We start from the raw sequence: 21,957 nt of genomic DNA, 5'->3' as shown, positions 1-21,957 counted from the left end.
ACAATATCACACTATTGCGATATATCTCTTCTTAAGTTATTTATGACTGTTATCTGATGAGAACAAGTGGCATACAACAGAGGGTGTTTTCCAACACAAACTCCTCCTGGGGGACACACACAAGGGCTCCCATCAGAGAGAAATTAATCTCTGATATGCTATATTACATCAGAAGAATATTGTGAGTGAGACCAACACTGAATTAATAGATTGGAATATTTTTTTTATCACCGATTACACTATTATTGGTTTTGTCTCTCCCTTTTTATCTTCATATATATCACTTATCCAACAAGCGCTCCTCCCTTACCTGGAAGAAGAAAACACGGTGTAATATGTCATGTGCTGTTGTTCATCTGAGGTTGTATTTACCTAATTTTAAGACCTGCTAAGGAACAGTTGATTGTTATTATGTCCTGATATGTAAAACCATAGAATTCAAAGAGGTTGTACTTTCTTTTTCACACAACTGTGTGTGTGTGTGTGTGTATATATATATATATATATATATATATATATATCTCCTAATAGGGGATATCTGGCCTTGTGCAGGTGCCAAAGACATCTGCTCATACCTCATACTCTTTCCTTGTCCCAGCTCTGACTGGCATGGCTTGCAGCGCACAAGAAGTATCTATCTGCAGAGCAGGAGAATTCAGGAGCCCTATTGGCTATGTGCTAGGCTGATTGGATATGTAGTACCTGCTTGGAGCCTCTACCTATAAGCCGCCATTCACGTGCTTGTCCTGCGAATGTGCAGCATCTCGTGCATGTGCAATTGCCTCTAAGATGGTGGTGCCCTGCAAAGGGAGCCGCCAGTGACGAGATCACCATCGCAACCTTCCTTGCACCTCTGGAACTTGCTCCGTGCCTCAGCTCCTGCTCAAGGATGTCTTCTCTCTACCCCTTTCTTATCTAAAGCCCTCTCCTACCTTAAACCTTTCTCACTGACTGAACCACACCTCTGGAATGCCCTTTCCCGCAGTATCCGACTAGCACCCTCTCTATCCACCTTTAAGACCAACCTGCTTAACGAAGCATATGAGTAGCTCCATGGCTGATAATTTACAACTCATACATAAACCTTGGCCCTTTGCAGACACTTACCAGAACTCCCTCCTACTGTCTCTGTACGTTCTTCCTACCAACCAATTAGATTGTAAGCTCTTTGGAGCAGGGTCTCCTTTTCCTAAATGTTACTTTTATGTCTGAAGCACTTCTTCCCATTATGTTTTATTTGTATTATTTGTTATTTATATGATTGTCACGTGTATTAGTGCTGTGAAGCGCTATGTACACTAATGGCACTATGTAAATAAAGACATAGCTACCCTGTGTAAACACTTGGGTGACAAGGTTTTCTTACTGAGAAACATGTTATACACTCTGCACATGGGAAAGGTTTCTGCACATGGGAAAGGTTTCTCCCCTGTGTAAATGCTCTGGTGTCTGAGGACTGTCCTCCTATTACAGAACTGATTATGATGTAATCCCCTTTTATGAATTGTCTGGTGTATGTTGAGGTGCCTCTCAGTGCTGAAATGTTTCCCAAATTCTGTACAATTAAAATGTTGCTCCCTTGTGTAAATCTGCTGGTGTAACAAGAGGTCCCACTTTGTATAAAATGGTTTACCACACTCTGAACAAGCAAATTATTTCCCCTGTGAGAATCATGTGGTGTGTGAGGTCATTCATCCAAGAAACGTTTTCCTATACTCTGTCCATGTGAAAGGCCTCTCCCTGCATGAATTTGTTGGTTTCTGAAGAGGTGACCCTTAACACTGAATTGTTTCCCACACTGAACAAGCAAATGGTTTCTCCACTGTAAATACTTGGGTGTGACAGGAGGTCACACTTTGTACTGAATTGTTTCCAACATCCTGAACAAGGGATAGACAATAACAAAAATACTTCCCACCATAAGAGTATTAAGTAATTTATTGTGATAACAATAATCAGCAATATATTAACACCCAATAGAAAGCAAAAAAGCAAAAGTTCTCAAAATGTTCAAGGTCATTTGTTGTGAAACATATTTCTTATACAAATCTATTTCATTCTTAATAAAAAAAATTAAAAAGCAAATATATTTTAGTATATTTAAATTTTAAGAATAAAAAAATGTTTCAATGAAAATGTTACACTAACTACACCCACACTAAAGACCCCTTTCTTCACCATTTTATTTTTATTTATTTATAAAATGTTTTACCAGGAAGTAATACATGGAGTTACCTTTCGTTTTCACGTATGTCCTGGGCATAGTGTTGAAATGACAAATAATACATGGTTACAAATACATAAGTGAACAGGGTATACATTATATACAAGACATTGCATGCACAGTTAAAGATAATATATATTATAGGCGTATGTAACAGTTACAGACCAGATTAAAATGTGAGAGCCTTAGTTTTGAAAGAACTTAAACTGGTGGTAGATGCGAGAGTCTCCGGGAGGTTGTTACAGTTTTGGGGTGCATGGTAAGAAAATGTACAATTATCCCCATGACCCCCCTTCTCCTGTACACATTAATAGGGCATGGGGAGGCGTGGGTTAATGGACATGGGGAAGGAGGGGGTCAAGAGGCACGGGTGGGGGAGAGCCGAGAGAAATACAGGGGAAGAGAGAAAGGGATTGAGTCATGGTGGAAGGGAAGGGGTAAGAGGCATGGCAGAGGGGAAGTGGTTAATTTGGGGTGAGATTACCAGCAGGAGGATTCCTTATAGCTGCAGCATGTGAAAGTCATGGAGCTTCTAGACTCGATCCCATTCCACTGTCCTTACCAGACCCACACTCTGTCCTCTCTCTGACAGTCCCCACCCCCACACCTCTCTGCCAGACCCACCCCCACTCTGCAGCTGCTGATAGGAATGCCATGGTAAGAAGTAATGGCAAATATTTTGTTACCGTCCATTTTTATTACTGCAGTATTACTATGCTACTGGTATATTGCCCAACCCTACTTTGAACAATCACATATTTTACCTTGTGTGTAAGGAGGCTGATCCTCTGTGAAAAGCTTTCCCCACACTATGTACACGTGAATGGTTTCTCCCGTGTATGGATCTTGTGGTGTGTGAGGAGGTTGCTCTTAACTGTGAATTGTTTCCCACACTCTGAACATGTGAAGGGTTTCTCCCCTGTATGAATCTGCTCATGGATGAGGAGGTCTGTCTTCCGAGAAAAGCTTTTACTACACTCTGTACATGTGAATAATTTCTCTCCAGTATGAGTCATCTGGTGTCTGAGGAGGTTTCTCTTAGAACTGAATTGTTTCCCACACTCTGTACATGTGAATGGTTTCTCTCCTGTATGAGTCATATGGTGTGCGAGAAGCATGCTCTTAATACGGAATTGTTCCCCACACACTGCACATGTGAAGGGTTTCTCCCCTGTATGGATACGCTCATGGATGATGAGGTCCGTCTTCCGTGAAAAGCTTTTACTACACTCTGAACATGTGAATTGTTTCTCACCTGTATGAGTCATATGGTGTCTGAGGAGGCTTGTCTTATTACTGAATTGTTTCCCACACTCTGTACATGTGAATGGTTTCTCTCCTGTATGAGTCATATGGTGTGCGAGAAGGATACTCTTAATACGGAATTGTTCCCCACACTCTGCACATGTAAAGGGTTTCTCCCCTGTATGAATCCGCTCATGGATGAGGAGTTCTGTCTTCTGAGAAAAGCTTTTACTACACTCTGTACATGTGAATGGTTTCTCACCTGTATGAGTCATATGGTGTCTGAGGAGGCTTGTCTTATAACTGAATTGTTTCCCACACTCTGTACATGTGAATGGTTTTTCCCCTGTATGAATCCGCTCATGGTTGATGAGCGCTCTCTTGCAAGAAAAGCTTTTACTACACTCTGTACATGTGAATGGTTTCTCCCCTGTATGAGTCATCTGGTGTCTGAGGAGGTATGTCTTAGTACCGAATTGTTTCCCACACTCTGTACATGTGAATGGTTTCTCCCCTGTATGAATCCGCTCATGGTTGATGAGCTCTCTCTTGCAAGAAAAGCTTTTACTACACTCTGTACATGTGAATGGTTTCTCCTCTGTATGAGTCATATGGTGTCTGAGGAGATTGCTCTTAATTCTGAATTGTTTCCCACACTTTGAACATGTGAATGGTTTCTCCCCTGTATGAGTCCTCTGGTGTATGAGGAGACTGCTCTTAATTCTGAATTGTTTCCTACACTCTCCACATGTGAATGGTTTATCCCCTGTATGAGTCATATGGTGTGTGAGGAGGGTTTTCTTAGTACTGAATTGTTTCCCACACTCTGTACATGTAAATGGTTTTTCTCCTGTATGTATCCGCTCATGGTTAAGAAGTTCCGCCTTCAGAGAAAAGCTTTTACTACACTCTGCACATGTGAATGGTTTCACCCCTGTATGAATCATCTGGTGTCTGAGGAGATTTCTCTTAGTACTGAATTGTTTCCCACACTCTGTACATGTTAATGGTTTCTCTCCTGTATGAGTCATATGGTGTCTGAGGAGGGCCCTCTTGGTACTCAACTGTTTTCCATACACTGTACAAGTAAAAGGAGTCACTGCTGTCTGAATCATCGGGTGTGGAAGAAGTTTCCCCTTCAGTGAGAAACCGCTTCCACCATCTGTACATGTAAAGGTTTGCTCTCTAGCGGGGACACAAAGGTGTGTGAGCAGGTCCCTGTCCAGTGAGAAGCTTTTGCTACACTGACAACAGAGAAAAGGCTGAGCACCACGGCTTCTTCTTAAATCTCTCTCATACCTTTTGCTGGACCCATATTTTGAGTCCGTCTCCGCTGTGTGCTGTACAAGGTCTGTAAATTCACCATCATGTGGCACTGGTTCCTTGAACAAGTCTAAAATGTGGCAGGAATCATTGTTTTTTGGTACTTCTGGGCTGCGAAGAGTCAGCCAGCTTATGGATGTATCAGAGCTCAAGTTCTGGTCCTCATTTAGACCGTTCTCTAACAGAAGTAAACAAAAAAGCCAGAACAAATGTTTTCAATCTGTAAATCAAATTACTGAATGCAAATTACAAATCCAAAACACTGAAGAATCTATTTCACCAATACTTAATTAACAAAATATTCTCTTCAACCAGGGTTTTAAAATTGTGGCACATGGACATCCAGTGGCCCCTAATGACAGTGGTGGTGGTTCCTGAAGGCCTGAAATGTATTTGTAGCAGCTCTGACAGTGAAATCACTGATACATACAGGCATACCCCGTTTTACATACACCCACTTTACGTACACTCGCAAGTACGTACATTTTTTTTTAGCTACACCATACCCCTGTGTACGTACACGTGCTTCGCGAGTACGGACACCAGGGGGCGGCGTGCGTGCGTGCGCACCTCCAATACAGCAACCTCCTTCATTGTGGTCCCTTACTGAGTGGGAGTGCAGTTAAAGGGTAACGGGGAACGGGGCCGGATGGCAGGGGGAAGGGGGAGATCGGGCGCGCCATCAATCAGCTGCTATAGCAGTGATTCCGCCCGCACTGCAGCTCCTGGCTTTTCTCCCTCCGTTCTCCTCCTCCCTCCTCCCTCCTCCCTCCTCAGATCTTGCTCTAGCCTGCTGCTGATGCAGCAGAACGGAACTTTGCATGTGAGTTACAGGCTACGGGGGAGGAGGAGGTGATCTTCTACTGCATTCTGTGCTTGTGTGTGTGTGTGTCTGAGTGTGTCTGTCTGAGTGTGTGTCTGTCTGTCTGAGTGTCTGAGTGTGTGTGTGTATGTGTCTGAGTGTGTGTGTGTCTGAGTGGTGTGTGTGTGTGTGTGTGTGTGTGTCTGAGTGTGTGTGTCTGAGTGTGTGTCTGCGTGTGTGTCTGCGTGTGTGTCTGCGTGTGTGTCTGCGTGTGTGTCTGCGTGTGTGTCTGCGTGTGTGTCTGCGTGTGTGTCTGCGTGTGTGTCTGCGTGTGTGTCTGCGTGTGTGTCTGCGTGTGTGTCTGCGTGTGTGTCTGCGTGTGTGTCTGCGTGTGTGTCTGCGTGTGTGTCTGCGTGTGCGTGACTGAGTGCATGTGCGTGCGTGATTGTGTGACTGAGGGAGTGCGTGCGTGATTGTGTGACTGAGGGAGTGCGTGCGTGATTGTGTGACTGAGGGAGTGCGTGCGTGATTGTGTGACTGAGGGAGTGCGTGCGTGATTGTGTGACTGAGGGAGTGCGTGAGAGATTGTGTGACTGAGGGAGTGCGTGAGAGATTGTGTGACTGAGGGAGTGCGTGAGAGATTGTGTGACTGAGGGAGTGCGTGCGTGACTGAGGGAGTGCGTGAGAGATTGTGTGACTGAGGGAGTGCGTGCGTGATTGTGTGACTGAGGGAGTGCGTGCGTGATTGTGTGACTGAGGGAGTGCGTGAGAGTGTGTGACTGAGGGAGTGCGTGAGAGATTGTGTGACTGAGGGAGTGCGTGCGTGACTGAGGGAGTGCGTGAGAGATTGTGTGACTGAGGGAGTGCGTGAGAGATTGTGTGACTGAGGGAGTGCGTGAGAGATTGTGTGACTGAGGTAGTGCGTGAGAGATTGTGTGACTGAGGGAGTGCGTGCGTGATTGTGTGACTGAGGGAGTGCGTGAGAGATTGTGTGACTGAGGTAGTGCGTGAGAGATTGTGTGACTGAGGGAGTGCGTGCGTGTAAGCCAAGCTGATCAAGGACCTGAGTAAGGCCGTGCGTATAGTGCCGGCGATGCCGCCCAAAAACAAACACATTGCCGCCGCCGCGTGCGCTTATAGTAAGCGCGAGAGCGGCAATGCGACGGAGCGGACTTTGGAAGCCGGGAATATTTGATTTTCAAGGGCTGTCACCTCGTGTGACAGCCCCTGAACAAATCAAATGTCCGGGAGTCTGCGATGCCGGCGCAAAGCGAAATATAACTTTCGCTAGCGGGGATGGGTGACGTCGCCGGTCGCGGGCACTATACGCGCGGCCTAAGCAAGCACAGCATTGTAAAACACTGTACTGTACAGTATTGTACTGTTTTCACCAAAGTCACAAAAAATAAGTCCCAAAAATATATCAGTCAGTCAAATAAATGCACCTCACCTTCATGCCCTTTCAGTAAAAATACTGTACAGTAGAAGATATGCCCTCTCCTTCATCCTTCCTACATATTTTTAAAATAATTTTCCATTCATCCATGTTGTATCTGTCAGCACATAAGAAAAATCAGCTGACATTAAAGATTTTATTTCAATAAAGACTACTGTATTTATTTTGGTTACAAATGCGTTATTACATCAGTTATGCACATATATGATGTTTGCAGTACAGAACATGCATTGTAAAGTGGAAAAAAGGTAGTGCTTCACTTTAAGTACATTTTCACTTTACATACATGCTCCGGTCCCATTGCGTATGTTAAAGCGGGGTATGCCTGTATATAACTTGTATTTATTATTTAAGGACACATGTACATCCTCCAAATAATTAACATTAAAATGACCATGAGAAGTAAAGTTAAGGAACTCCTGGTCTATCATATTACTGCGTTAATAATATCAACTAAACCAGACAGAAACCTATAGTGTAAAGATACTGTAGATACATGTATGTATGTCTTTATTTATATAAGGCCCGCAGTGTACTCAGCGCTTCACAGCAGAAACAATACAATACAGGGAATTATAATACAATAAGTGCAACAAACAAAATCAGACAATAGGAACGGAAATCCCTGCCGTCATTGTAGAAAAAGCTTATTACAACTTTTAATTACCGGGATCATTGATTGAGCAAGCAGAGATAAAAATAAATTGCGTTTATTCACCTAATGAACGCACGCAACTATGTTAAACAAAAATACAGTAAAAAGACACACTTACTTTGGAAAACTGGGATAACAAAACTAATCTTTCCTAATTGCAAATACATAGCCACATATTCCAGGCCACTTTTCATTCCTCTGGCCTCTGGCTGTTGAATATTCCGGTCACTTATCCTCTGAGAAATGTAGATGATTTACTCAGAGCTGGAACTTCTCAAATGGGACTGAATCTCAGGTGAATCACACAAGATGGAACTGATGAAACTCTTAGATGGAACTCTTAGAACAGAAGCATCTGACCTGTGTCAGGGCTTTTCAAACCTCTGGTGTCCAGGTCCCAGAAAACCTGCAGCCCAATCAAAAAACCTTAGCAACTGCCTAGTGACCAATCTAAAACACTCATACAGGGTTTCCCACCCTTGAGCCCTTTCCCCAGGCAGGTGAAAAATCCCCCTCTGCCCCTTCGCCCCCCACGGTGCGAGGCGCCACAGCAGCTGGCTGTTTAGCAAAGGGTGTTAGGTTGCCTTGTTTCATGCCAGGATATGGGTGCTCTATAATAATGGCAGGGCCCATATGGCCTCACACCTAGGCATCTCTGAGCCCTTTCAAGTTTGACCCCTGGACAGACACAATGGAGCCGAGCCTGGTAACCATCTGTGCCTTCCAGAGTCTATAACTTAGAAAGCCCTCAGCTCATATACTGGTCAGCAATATCTATACATATTAAACTATTCCCATTTAATAAAAGATGTGGTGTCCTGTCTGCTGCATGCAAAAAGTTATGAGTTCCTATTCTGGTGTCATGCATGGAGTGAGTGTAAATATTCCCTACAAATCACTAGCCTCATTCCTGGCACACATTAGAAACATACTTTTAAACACTGCAAATCTGCTCAGCTTCATAACCTTAGCGTGAGCACCTTCCTGAACCCCTACTCTAGGCTCAGGATACCTGGGCATGGACGCATTCTGCAAAGACTTTCTCACCCAAACCCACCCTGAAACTTATAGCCTAGAAATCTCCCGATACCAGCATCCCCAGAGAGGAAATAAAATCACATCATTCTTTAATGTCGCAAAATCAGTATACAGTTGCAGTAATACATTTTTGACATCTGGGTCCCAAAGCTGACACTCTAAGACCCTAACACACGGTTAGGGTTAACCAAGTGGGCCTGGACTTTATTATAAGCCCAGTTAACCCCTTCCCTGCCACACCTGCCCCGGAGAGCTTACAATCTAAGTGATGCAGTGACTATACTGCCCATGTAATCTTCTGCCATAAGACCCACATAAACTAAACTGCTCCATTTTGTGTCATATTTTGTCAGTCAAAAATACTATTCATATCATTTCCCAAGCACGCGGCCTTGGTGTAATATTTGACTCCTCTCTTTCCGTCTCCTCTCACATTCAAAACAAAGAAAAAAAATGAGCACTGCAGAAAAGAAGAACTGGAGGCAAAAGTAGAAAAAATAAAAGTTACTGAGACACAGCCTAAGTTACAAGAGAAACCTCCAACGCGTTTCTCGCCATGGGCGCTTTATCACAGAGTGGTTTCCTGAGTCTAGAGAGTGTCACGTTATAGTCACTCCCCGCCGGAAACACTGCCTACCTGTATCCCAGGTAAAAACGTCCCATGGGAACAAAACAGTCCGGAAAAAATGTAACCACGGAAAGAAGGCAGTATAACTGTGGGGGAGAAATCCAACAAAAGGACACAATAAAGAATACAATAACAATAAACTTACATAGACTCATAAGGACAATAAAAATTAAATGAAAAAGCATCAAATTTAAAAGTGGATAGGATGTGGAGAGAATAACATTATCTTATATTAATTTAATTAACTGTAACACCAAATAATATAATATAATCATGTAATAATATACATATAATAAAAGTAACTTCAACTACCACGGCAAAGAACAATTTGAATCTTGATAAGGGGAATATACATAATGAATAAGATGTAAATAAATAAACCACACTGAGAAAATTGCCACAGTAAGGATACAATACTACTCATCAAATGTGAATAGAGAGAGACACATATGTATCTCAATGATAGAAACAAATGTACAGGCAGTCCTCGGTTATCCGACACAATGCGTTACTCAAAATAGCGTTGGATAGCGAAACGTTGTAAAGCAAAACACGTTTTCCCATAGGAACACTGTTTAAATGAAAGGTTCCGTTCCTGAGGCATTTTTAATGCTAAAATATATATATATATATATATATATATATATATATATATATATATTATATACACAAACAACTTTGCAAAGCGTCTTAAGAGCGTTGGATAAGCCATTTTGGCGTTGTAAAAATGAACATAGGTATGCATTGCATAGCGTTGGATAAGCCATTCGTTGTAAAGCAAAGCGTTGTAAAATGAGGACTGCCCGTATATGAAAAACACACAGTATTATATAACCTGAGAATGGGCAAAGGAATAATATAGCTTAGAGAAAATGTTTTAGGTCCCATTCTGTATTAATCCCAAAAGGGGATAGAGTATTAAGTGAGTGGATCCAAAACATCTCACGCTGATTAAGCTGTTTAATTCTATCACCCCCTCATGTAGGGACAGGTATAGATTCAATCCCCTCGTGTAGGGACAGGTATAGATTCAATCCCCTCGTGTAGGGATAGATATAGATTCAATCCCCTCATGTAGTGACAGGTATAGATTCAATCCCCTCGTGTAGGGACAGGTATAGATTCAATCGCTGAAAAATGAAAGTGGACAAGTTTCCCAATGTACAATGTGTAAAATGTTTGGAAACTGGGAGCATCTGATCTAGTTTTTTAATAGAACGAATGTGCTCCATAATTCTGACCTTCACTGGTCTGATTGTCCGCCCAACGAATCCTCGACCACAACCGCAGGTTAAGTAATAAATTACAATATTACAATGAATAAAAACTGGAATTGTGTGTGTTTTCTTACTGTGTACAATATCAATAGATTTGATAGGATTGGCATAGCAACAAATACACATTTACCACATTTGAAAAAAACAAATAAAAAACATGTATTATAAATGTCTCTATGATTTGGGCTGGTGAATCACTGGGCTAACCATGCAGTTAAAGAGAACTGGATCACAAGTGTATACATACACTCCAGAGTGGAGCGGATTTTGTTTGCTGATTTACATGTTTGCTGTGGTTAAAGCAACAGGTGCAATAAAGCCTTATTTTAATTTCACCTTAAAACAGTCTCCATTGCGTACCTCTGAACACGTCTCCTACATATGGTGTCAGAAGTTTGGGATGAGAGGTGGCCCTTGAAGTTAAAAGGGGCCCGGAGATTTCCTGTGAAATTTTTTTGTGCTTTTTGCCTACAAACAGCCTGAGCAACATAAACAAAGATTCACCTGCAGCAGAGATCAGAATTAAAGGGATACACATCCAGGCAGGAAATCTACACTGCACTGAAGAAAGCCACAAAACCACAGATGGACTCTTTTCCCCAATCCCAAGAGGAGAGAGAGAGAGACTGCTGAAGCAGGCAAACCTTACTTGCTTATCACAATAAAGTGTAATATGGTCGTTGAAATAGGGGTTTTTGCCTTGCAGCCATAGTCAGGGTTCAAGAAGTAAGTTAGCCCTTAAAAAGGGATAGGAGTTTGTTGTTTTCAAATGTTTCGCTGAAGCATTGAATACAGATGGTGACCCACGAGCGGTACTGATTCTGCAAGTAAAGACTGACACACCACATAGGACTACCAGCTGTGAATGGAGTATATGCAGAAAAGTGGGAAAATTGATGCAAGACTGTGTTGAAGCAGGGGAATTTTCAGCAAACAAGTGCCGAGTGTAAAATTGCCCTACCGGGAAAAAAGGGATTGCTGAACTGTGTAAAAGGTAAATTGGCATAATGAGAGCTAGATGAGTCGCCCATATAAAACAGTGCATCCAAAAATTGGTAAGGAAGGTTTAATAATAGACAATAGATAATAACCCCAGTTCCTGAGAAGAGGGCTAATGAAACAGCAGTAGGTAGTGAGTAAGATGAGATAAGAAAGCTCATTGAAGGGTGGACAATATTGACCTGTAATATGTGAAAAGAAAGGGGTCACAGATTGAATGGCCCCATCTAAAACACAACACCAGGAGTCTTCGCTAGAGCATGAGACCCAGCCAGGGTACAAATCAAAATAAATTACTCACCTACTGGTAGCTGATGAAATGTCCTCTTACTGATGCGTGCATCACGCGTTGAGACTGATGTGTAGAGAAGGATCCAAATTGGAAGTCACGGTGCACAGCCAGGTACTGGTGAAAAATTGCAGTGGGAGCCACGACCAAAAATTGAATTAAAATTTATTGAGTGGATAACACATGGGTAAGAGAGAAGCAGGTTAAGAGACACCCCTCTGGTCTATCACCCCACGCAGTAATCAGTGCCAACATTTCAGGGGTGAACGGACTGGTAGCCGCAGCAACCAGTACCCCTCCTGTTGCACTGCTCCCAGGAGGTGCACTCGTTCCCTCCCCAAGATTCCATCGCCCCGGCACTGGGTTCCTTCCCTGATCTCCGGGTGGCTGTAAAAGGGAAAGCTGAGCCGTATCCTGAGGCTCTGCAAGCCGGGCTTCATAGTCACCGATTGCGTCAACCATGTCTGCGACCTCCTGGGTCTCATAGGGCAGTCCATTTTCACGGCACTTGTCCTTCAGCTGAGCTCGGGTCCTCATGTTGGATGAGCCTTCAGCCTCGCTCATGGTTCACGGTCGCAGCAGTGAGGTGGTGTTACAACTTGTGTTAACTGTTGCACTACTGTGTGTTCAATATCTTTAGTCCCAGGAACTCGCAATTACTCTCGAGTTCCCACCAAATGACAGAGTCCCGCAAAACACTGTAATATAGGTTCAGTTCAATCCCACCTCTGCCACCAGTTAATTATAGAGCTTGTCACGGTAGCTTATGACAAGATATAATGAACACCAAATATCTGGGTTGAACTGAACGAGGCTTAGATATAATAAAATATATTTATTCCTTAAAAAAGGTGAACACAGCAATATAGTACAATTAACAGGCAAGAAGGTAACACTTACTTAGGGTTGGGGGATGGAGAAGTATCAGTTAGCAATTCTCCAGCAATCCGGTGACATTCCAGGTGGAATAAGAAGCAAAACTAAAAACTGTAGGGTTGACACAGTTTATATACCTGTGTAACCCTATTCTTAACATTGAATACAGACTATTGGTGAACAATTATCTGTATCCAATCCCTAACGTGGAGACACAGATTAACCCATGCCCCCCAGCTAATTAGCCCATGTGTACTGGGACTCTATGGGTAGCCCCATAATTAAATCAGGGGCGACGACCAGTCTACCAAATTAAGTATCTGCATTGTTTGTAGGTGTAGACATAACACTTACAAACCACTCCAGTTTGATGATTCTCCACCCTCAGGTAACAATTAGAGTGGCAGTCTGTTGATTAGTACTTGGTCTGTTGATTAGTACTTAGTGTAAACAATCAGGGCAGTTACCTTTTGATCACAGTGCTTAGGCTCAATCAGCCGGCTGCCCTTCATGATCTATTAGCATAGAGGATGGCGTCTGCATTTTCAGAGCAGATCCAAAATACCATACATATACACTTTAATATCTACACATATTAATAAGTTCAATTCTGGTGGGCTCAGTGGGTCGAAATTTGCCAGTTTTTAATGCCTACAGTGACTCCACATATTGGCCAAATATGAACTCTCTGCGACCTCCAGAACTGGAGATACAGAAATGCACTTTAAAACATCTTTAAAATACAGGATTATAATGAAACATGGGAACAGGGGAACATACATTTTCATGACATGACAAGGTGTAAACCACATTCCTGGACTGCAGTCCAGTTAACCCCTTGCCTCCCTGGTGAGGTCAGGGGGTGGCCATATGGGGTGCAACCCCTTTTAATACCGGGCCAACCCCCCTCTCCCTCTACACCCCAGTATTCCTGGTGGGACGGAGTCATCCAAAACAAAAAGGCAAAGAAAAAGAAAAGCGGTTCTTCATGTACCGTGGAAGGAACAGACACGTCCGCAGATCCGGCGGAGAAAAAGGGGGACCGAGATGCCCTGCAGCCTAGAGAAAATGGAGGATTCGTCATGCGGATGACCGAATATCCAGAGGGCCCAAGGCAGAAGTCGGGTAACCCAAAGAAGTGTCTGTCCGGTGCCAACAGTGAGCAAACCTCAATCAACCATTCCAGGGAACAGAGCCGAAACCAGTGAGTGACTATCTCTTGACCAGCCCTGAAGATGCCCTGAAAATTGCCAGGCGTGACTGTGATCTGCTCCGGGAACAGTTGAAACTGAAGAAAGATGGCTACGCAGAGCTACTGAAAAATAACGTGGAGCTACAGAAGAATGTGTTCGCGATGTACTCCTTGGCCAGGACAGAATTGGACGATCTCAAGACTGAGCTAGATGCTGCAAACACTAATAATGCCACCTGGTGGAAAAGCAGAGCCAATCTGATAAAATGATGGCTAAGCTGAAGCGGAAGTATGAGGAGGCACTGAAGGAGATTACAGTTTTTCAGCAAGATGTTCACAATCTTCGCGCAGCACTGGATGCCTCACAGTATGAGATCAACAGCGGCCACACAAAACTGGAAGTCTCCAGAAAGGAACTTCACAGTCTCGCTGAGGAGCTGGACATTTCAAAGAAAACTATCCTCCATCTTAATTTAAATCTCAGTCTCTCAGAAGGAGCTTCAGACCCTCAACCTGGAGATGGAAGTCTCACGCCAGGAGACAGCCTGCCTCCATGCAAATGTGCAAAAATGGAAGGTGGACTGCAAGGAGGCCCTGAATAGTACTGAGACTGAAAAAAGAGAAAATGTAAGATTAAAAAAAGAACATTCTGATTTGACAGACCACGTCAATGAAAAGAATGAAAAGCTGCACGAGCTTAAATAAATAAATAAACTTTTGGAAGATGAAAAGTTTGAAGCAGAGCACCGACTGCAGAACCAACTGCAAGGTCTGCGTACACACCTCCAGAATGTCGAGGAGAATGCAGCGAACTCTGCAGGAAGAAAATCTGCAGGCTGCTAAGGAAATACATGGGCTGCAGGAACGTCTGATTACCCAGTGTGTCCTCGAAAAGCAGTAGGATAAACTGAAGGCTACCCTGACCATCACCAGGCTAAACTCATAGGCCAGGTGACTCGGTACAAGAGGGAGCGCATAAAAGGTCCAGAAACTGAGACGAGTATCTGCGGCCCAAGCGAAGAAGCTCACAGTGCTCCACAAAATAATGAATGATAGGTGGAAGCAAGATCAGAGAAAGCACAGGGAAGAAATAAAGACCCTGAAAGGAGAAACAGCGTGAGACTCTGCAGACCAGTAACTTACAGATTCCTCCAATACGGGAAAAGGTATTGGCTCTGCCCAAGCATCGGTATCCCACAGTAACTAATGCCCGTGAGGACAAGGGTACAGTGAGAGCTGGGGACTCCACGCACCTTCAAAAAAAGATTACGAAGTTTGAGCCACCTAAGAAAGCACTAGCCAAACCTGCAACTGCCCGACAGGTAACAAACAGAGATAGGAGTGCAGAATCAAAGCCAGAAGAATCCTTAGCTGAGGAAGCTGCAAAGATAGGACGTTCTCTGGAAAGGGAGGTGGAGGTGCAACTCAGTCCCAAAGAAGCTGAACTGGCGACTGCGTTGTGTGGAGGAGGTGCAGAAAGACCGCTTAAAGAGCGGAAAACTCTAAGGGCTAGTCCTAACTGCTCTACAACAGTTGCAATACAGTTTGTCTACAAAAAGGGGAGTGCCCGACGCAACGGAAATCTCATGACCGCGCACTCGGTAAGAAGATTTTACTTGGAAAAAGTCCTCCTCCAGCGACTGAGGAGTGCTGATCTCAAGCACCTTCGGGAGGAGACAAAAATAAAAAAGGGCTCCAATCCCAGCGGGACTGAGGGTTCTCTTCCTCCATCCACTCTCCTTCAAGTCACAGAAAGATCTCGAATGAGAGTGGAAGGATGGGCTTTGGCCGTGGGAAGCCCGAGCTTCCCACAAACAGGGGAGGTATGTAACAGGGGACTTATCCCTGTTCACAAATGTGCCTCTAATCCAGCAGTGTGGTGGTTAACTGCTGGTAGGCAATTAACTAACACCACCTGGCTGATTACAGGTGTTAGAAAAAGCCTGCCTCTGAGACAGGAAGGGAGAGATTCCTTAGTCCACAACTGGGCTGAACCAAGGAACGACAGATGTCTTGAGCGGCAAGCTGACAACAAGACAAAGGGGACAAGATTCTAAACCTGTAGCCCGAGATTGCCTTAGCACACAAGGGTGCGGATTAGAGAGAGCAGAGAAGCTTCCCCTACAGCAGCCCAGCTAGCAGATAAGACTTTTCATATAAGACTATTATCTATGTCTATGTATATTGATAAATGTCTCTATGATTTGGGCTGGTGAATCGCTGGGCTAACCACGCAGTTAAAGAGAACTGGATCACAAGTGTATACATACACTCCAGAGTGGAGTGGATTTTGTTTGCTGATTTACATGTTTGCTGTGGTTAAAGCAACAGGAGCAAAAAAGCCTTATTTTAATTTCACCTTAAAACAGTCTCCATTGCGTACCTCTGAACATGTCTCCTACACACCTCCTCTGATATTGGTATCATATAATACCTCTTGTAAAGAAATGTATTACTAGCCCTTCTGGCAGAAAATGACAAAGAGTTGAAGATATATTATCTTCTTACCTGCTGATGGTCATGTGATAGAAAACGAAAAAGGCTCCAAGGAGGAGGTGATGACAATAAATGTGCTAAATAATCTTAACTTAATAAAGTGAAAAACGTGATAAATACTGTGACTTAGTCCCAGGATATTAGGCAGCTTTCTGCCCGATTTAGGTCAGAAAGTGCAGGAATAGTGCAAAAGGATCCATCCCACAGCTTCACATTTACTCAGGCAGGTGGATGGAAAGTCCAGGCCACAGTTTACAATGGGTCTAGTTCTCCCTCACCTGCTCTCCCAATTACAGAAACAGGTATATATGGCAGCAAGCCGAGCTGCTTCATTCTCTCTTCTGGGGGCTGGGGGCACGCTGTTCCCCTGTATCCAGTTCGGGGAGGACGCCCCCATCATCACTTTCACTGTCCGGAAGATATGCCTGGACTCTGGGCTCCAGGAGTGCGCAAACTGGGGGGGGCGCAAGATTATTTAAGGGGGGCGCATGGCTGGTGCAGGCGGCGGGTGGCGAAAGCTGTTGAGGGGGGGGGGGCAGACGGCACAACATGCAGTGCACAGTGCAGGTGGCCGAAAATATTGATGCGGGGGCGGGCTGCCGGGTAGATGTCCTACCAGCCCCCAAGAGCGTTCTGTAATATTTTTAGAGTAGGAGCGGGTGGCGTGGCTATTACGGGAGGGGACGTGGCTATTATGGGAAGGGGCGTGGCTATTATGGGAAGGGGCGTGGCTATTATGGGAAGGGGCGTGGCTATTACGGGAGGGGACGTGGCTATTATGGGAAGGGGCGTGGCTATTATGGGAAGGGGCGTGGCTATTATGGGAGGGGGAGTGTTCTTGGCTGGATCGGGTCTGTGTCTCTGTCAGTGTGTGTGTCCCTCCATTTTCTCTCCCCCTCTATCCCCCTTTCTCTCCTCCACCCCTCCTTTCGCCCCCTTCCCTCTCTCTCTCCCCTCCTCTCCCCCCGTTCACCTCTCTCTGGTCCCCTCCTGTTCACATCTCTCCAGAACCCCCCCCCCTGTTCACATCTCTCCGGTCCTCCCCCCCCCCGATCACATCTCTGCGGTCCCGCCCCCTCCCCCCTGTTCACATCTCTCCGGTCCCCCCCCCTTGTTCACATCTCTCAGGTCCCCCCGTTCAAATCTCTCCGCCTATCCTGCCTCTGTCTTCTCCCATTGGTCAGAGCACGGTTATGTGACCCTGCTCTGAGCCCGAAAGTATAGTTCTCTTGTCTCCCCAAGCACAAAGCTTGGGGGAGAGCGTGCGTGCCCGCGCATGAGCGTGCATGCAAATTCCCATTCACAGAGGTAAGCGCGCAATCAGAAGAGGCCAGTACTGCAGTAGGACAGCAGGGGAGGGGCACGAACCAGCGCGGTATCGATGAATGTCCCTCCCAGTGTCTATCCTGAAATAACTCTCTGGTCCTGCTCTCCGCTGGCACCCTGATTTGCTGAGACCCAGCTGAGATCTGAAAGGGTGAGCTGCAGCTATCTAAATGTTAGAGTACTTTGAATGCAATAAAATACTAAAAAAAAGAAAAAACACAACATTAAAACCGGAAAAATAAATAAATAATACTGGTAGGTACTGTAGGAGGGTGGCAGGCATTTGGGAAGGCAAACTACACAACTAAACAAGCTAAAGAGCAGGGGGAAAAAGGCTGAACTTGGCGGCAGAAGATTGTAGATGGGTGGCGGGGGCGTCACAAAGCTGGTTCACCCTCATTGGCTGAACCAGATCACTTGCACAGTCACGCGGCAGCCACCTGAAAATACAACATTTGTTGCATTTTCAAAACGCTGCCGCATTAACGCGCCTCTCCGCCTAGAGGCGCGCAGGCACAGGGGTAGCTCCCATAAGAAAATACAGCAGTGGTTGCCGGGCGCGCGCACGCAAGTGTGTTCATGCAGCGACGCTGGCACCATAATCCCAGCCATAGATAAAATGAGCCGACCCAAGCCATGTTATTAAAAAAACACTTAAATGTTAATGTTTAACTGTTTTTAAAATGTTGCAATATGTAAGTATTTAGACGTATTTGTATTTACATTGTATACCGTTTAATAAAGGATTTTTTTTTTCCATGTGATTTTGAGGCAGGGGGGCCCGAGAAATTTCATGGATGAAAAGGGGGGCTCGGCTGAAAAAGTTTGCTCACCCCTGCTAGAAGACTGTGTTAGTAAGAGCCCAGACAGACGTCAGCGCTACGCAAAGGTTGCCGTTTCTCACTTATGGTTGAGAATGTTGGTCGGCACTAAAAAGTCTGTGGGTTTACAAATAAATGCGGGAGTTTAAAATGGCCGCCCAGCCGAAGTAAAGTACTCTGTGAGTAAAGTCTGTCCTACGGTGTAAGGCTAAGGCTCCGCTCCCTCAGTCAGACGGGCGCTGACAGACACAGACCGCGATATGCGGTCTGTAGGGAGCCAGAGCGGGAGTGGGGGGGGCGTAGTTTGAGTGGAGGGACCCGCTACTCCCCCCACGGGCTCGGGCTGAAGGAGGGAGCTGCTGCGGGCTGCTGTAAGGTAAGAAGCTCCCTCCCCCTTCTGCCACAAACGACACACACACCCCTCCCCCTACCTTGTGTAGGAAGCTGCCTGATGACAGCTCCCGCTCCCGCCGCTGATTGGCTCATGAGCGCACCACGTGACGCGTCACCGCTCAGTATCACAATTTTCTTGAATCCCCTGGCGACTGACGCGTCACAGCGCGTAGTGAGCCGTGCAGCGAGGGGGGAGTGGGACCTGCTCGGGAGGATTCCCCTGCTGGTGGGGAACGCTCACGCGGCCGCAGCGGTCCCAGCCCTTAGACTACCAGTTCTGCATACACAAGGAAAAGTGTGACAAATATTGACGCAATAGCACCTCCAGAGGTCAGGGTGAAGAATACACCTGAAAGTGCAAAAAAGGAAAAAAATTGTTTAATGTGTCATGTGTCTGACCACACAAAGTGGTGTCCTTTCAGGAATGAGCGTCTGAGTACCCAGTGTGTCCCCACAGAGCAGTATGAGAGGGAGCACGAGAAGGTCCAGAAACTGAAGCAAGAGTTGGAGGAGCAGAGACGCTGCTCCATCCCCAACAGTCAGGATGACCAGGAGAAAGAAACCTGGGAAAGACAAGCTGATGGGACTCTAGCAACGGGATTTGTAGAGGCCCTAGATGTAATGAAGGCAGAGTTTCTAAATGTAACGAGGGATGCGGTCATGCACACAGAGCCAGCGCCAGGAAGAGATGGAGGCTCCGAGAGCAGAATTGCGAGATGTACGCAAGGAACAGGATTCTCTCACAAGTGGACTAAACGTATTGAAAAGGGAGAAAAGCATTCAAATTATTCAGAAGCCCTGCAAAGCTCTTATCCAAGGAAGATGGGAAATTATCAGCGTATACGCGCCGCAACTATCGTCCTACAGGCTGCCTACAGAGGGATGAAAACTCGTCAGTTTAATCATCTAGTTCTCCCTCACCTGCTATCCTAATTAAGGAACAGGTATTTATGGCAGCTAGGTTTGCTGCTTCATTCTCTCTCCTAGAGCCTGGAGGCTGGGGGCACGCTGCTCCCCTGTATGCAGTACGGGGAGGACGCCCCCATCATGACCTTCACTGTCCGGAAGAATTGCCTGGACTCTTGGGACGCTGTTCCCATCTATCAGTTAAGCTATGTCTAAAGACTGAGGCTATTATTGCGCATCTAATGACCCTAAATGAGAGGGTATTGTTGAAGCCGGGGAACCAAGTTAGTTAGGGAAGGGTCCCTTGAATTTGTTTTCCCAAATGCGTTTTATCGTATCTATTGATGGTCAGATACCCATAACTCTGCATTTCCAACCTTTATACGTGTCTGAGAGCCATATTGCACTTCTAACTCTGCTGCATGTGGCTTGTCCCAGAACACCCAGCAGGCCTGGGGACTTCCTATGAGAGGCAATTAACCATGAATATTCGCTAAATGTGACCATGCGCCTTGTAACAAGATAACATCCCTTTGTATTGTATGTCTTTATTTATATAGCGCCAAAAGTGTACTCAGTGCTTCACAAAGAATACAGTACAGGGAATTATACAATAAGTGCAGCAAAATCAGACAATAGGAAAGGAAATCCCTGCCCCGAAGAGCTTACAATCTAAGAGGTTAAATGGGAAACTTACAGAGACAGCAGGTGAGGGAGTAAGTGCTGTAGATGGCAGTGCTTGGTCACAATTGGTGGTAGGAGTGACTGAGTGTGGGACATTAGCCATGAGGGCAGGCTATTGGGATGCTTGATTTGTGGGGTAAAATTAAAGGAAGGTCAGTGTTAAATGAAAAAATTTGTGCAGACAAAGGGGAAAAGGTACTCACCAGAGACAGGAAATGGAACAGTTCCACTCTTTATTGGGGTCAGATGTTCCTCTGTGTTCGGCTCTTCTTTCTCTGACTTAATCTCTAAACTCTCTGGTACAACCACTGGGAAACCTGGCAATAAGAAAAGGGAAATCCATCATGTAAAGCTGGGAGTGGGGGCGCTTCTTGTGATATCAGAATACAGAAATACTCTATACTGATCCCTATGGGGGAGGGGTGAAGTGATTGATTTTACTTTGTTAGTTACCCTTTGAGTGCTGAGTGTGAGTGCTGAAGAAGTTTTTATCCCCAAGTGCTGAAAACATTTTGGAGCTACCAATGTTCAAACCTCAATAACACTAATATCCTCAATATAACCTTAGACAAATTATTTTTTTAATTAGGACAGGTATCTTATAATTGTATGCACGCTTTAATATTATTTCCCAAAATATTGCAGACATTTCAGTCCATTTTTAAACATATTGAATACAGATAAGTGAGGATGTAAGGGTACTTACCACAAACAGGAAATGCATCTATTTCTTTCTTTATTTGGGTCAGATGTTTCCCTGTGTCGGTCTCTTCTTTCTCCGACTTCATCTCTAACTCCTCCGGTACAACCACTGGGAACCCTGGCAACAAGGAAAATCCATCATGTAAAGCTGGGGGGGCGATTCTTGTGATTTCACCTCCTCTGATATTGGCATAATATAATACCTCTTGTAAAAAAATGTACTACTAGCCCTTCTGGCAGAAAATGACAGAGGTGAAGATATATTATCTTCTTACCTGCTGGTGGTTCTAGAAGAATACAGGATTCGTTTGGGTGTTTGACTCGCATAACTGCCAAATAATCAGATATTCCATCCTTGCAGATTTCAAAGACACCAAAATATCTCCTCTACTCACTTAACAAGCGTGGATCCATGCTGGCAGTGGGCAGTGCTGCTCTGGAGGTGCTGGCAGTGGGCAGTGCTGCTCTGGAGGTGCTGGCAGTGGGCAGTGCTGCTCTGGAGGTGCTGGCAGTGGGCAGTGATGCTCTGGAGGTGCTGGCAGTGGGCAATGCTGCTCTGGGGGTGCTGGCAGTGGGCAGTTCTGCTCTGGAGGTGCTGGCAGTGGGCAGTGCTGCTCTGGAGGTG

At 45.1% G+C, this 21,957-nt stretch overlaps 1 protein-coding gene across 1 annotated transcript; it reads right to left on the bottom strand.

Moving 5' to 3' along the window:
- Positions 1-1,974: 1,974 nt before the first annotated feature.
- On the bottom strand, positions 1,975-21,706 carry LOC142488044 (uncharacterized). The gene is made up of 4 exons (XM_075588400.1): positions 21,608-21,706; positions 21,337-21,450; positions 20,834-20,947; positions 1,975-4,970 (listed from the first exon to the last, which is right to left on the bottom strand). The coding sequence occupies exons 1-4, from the start codon at positions 21,657-21,659 to the stop codon at positions 3,034-3,036; spliced, it is 2,217 nt and encodes a 738-aa protein (XP_075444515.1). The 5' UTR covers positions 21,660-21,706; the 3' UTR covers positions 1,975-3,033.
- Positions 21,707-21,957: the final 251 nt, after the last annotated feature.

This window comes from Ascaphus truei, chromosome 2 (genome assembly GCF_040206685.1).
Source record: "Ascaphus truei isolate aAscTru1 chromosome 2, aAscTru1.hap1, whole genome shotgun sequence".
In the NCBI taxonomy this organism is placed as follows: Eukaryota; Metazoa; Chordata; class Amphibia; order Anura; family Ascaphidae; genus Ascaphus; species Ascaphus truei.
Note: the sequence above shows the minus strand (reverse complement) of the source record. Positions and strands in the feature narration are given on the sequence as shown.

Coding starts and splice junctions, on each gene's coding strand:
- LOC142488044 (XM_075588400.1), bottom strand. CDS start 21,659: ATGCGAGTCAAACACCCAAACGAATCCTGTATTCTTCTAGAACCACCA. Junction 21,451..21,607: donor TCTTCTAGAACCACCAGCAG/GTAAGAAGATAA, acceptor CCTTGTTGCCAG/GGTTCCCAGTGGTTGTACCG. Junction 20,948..21,336: donor AGATGCATTTCCTGTTTGTG/GTAAGTACCCTT, acceptor TCTTATTGCCAG/GTTTCCCAGTGGTTGTACCA.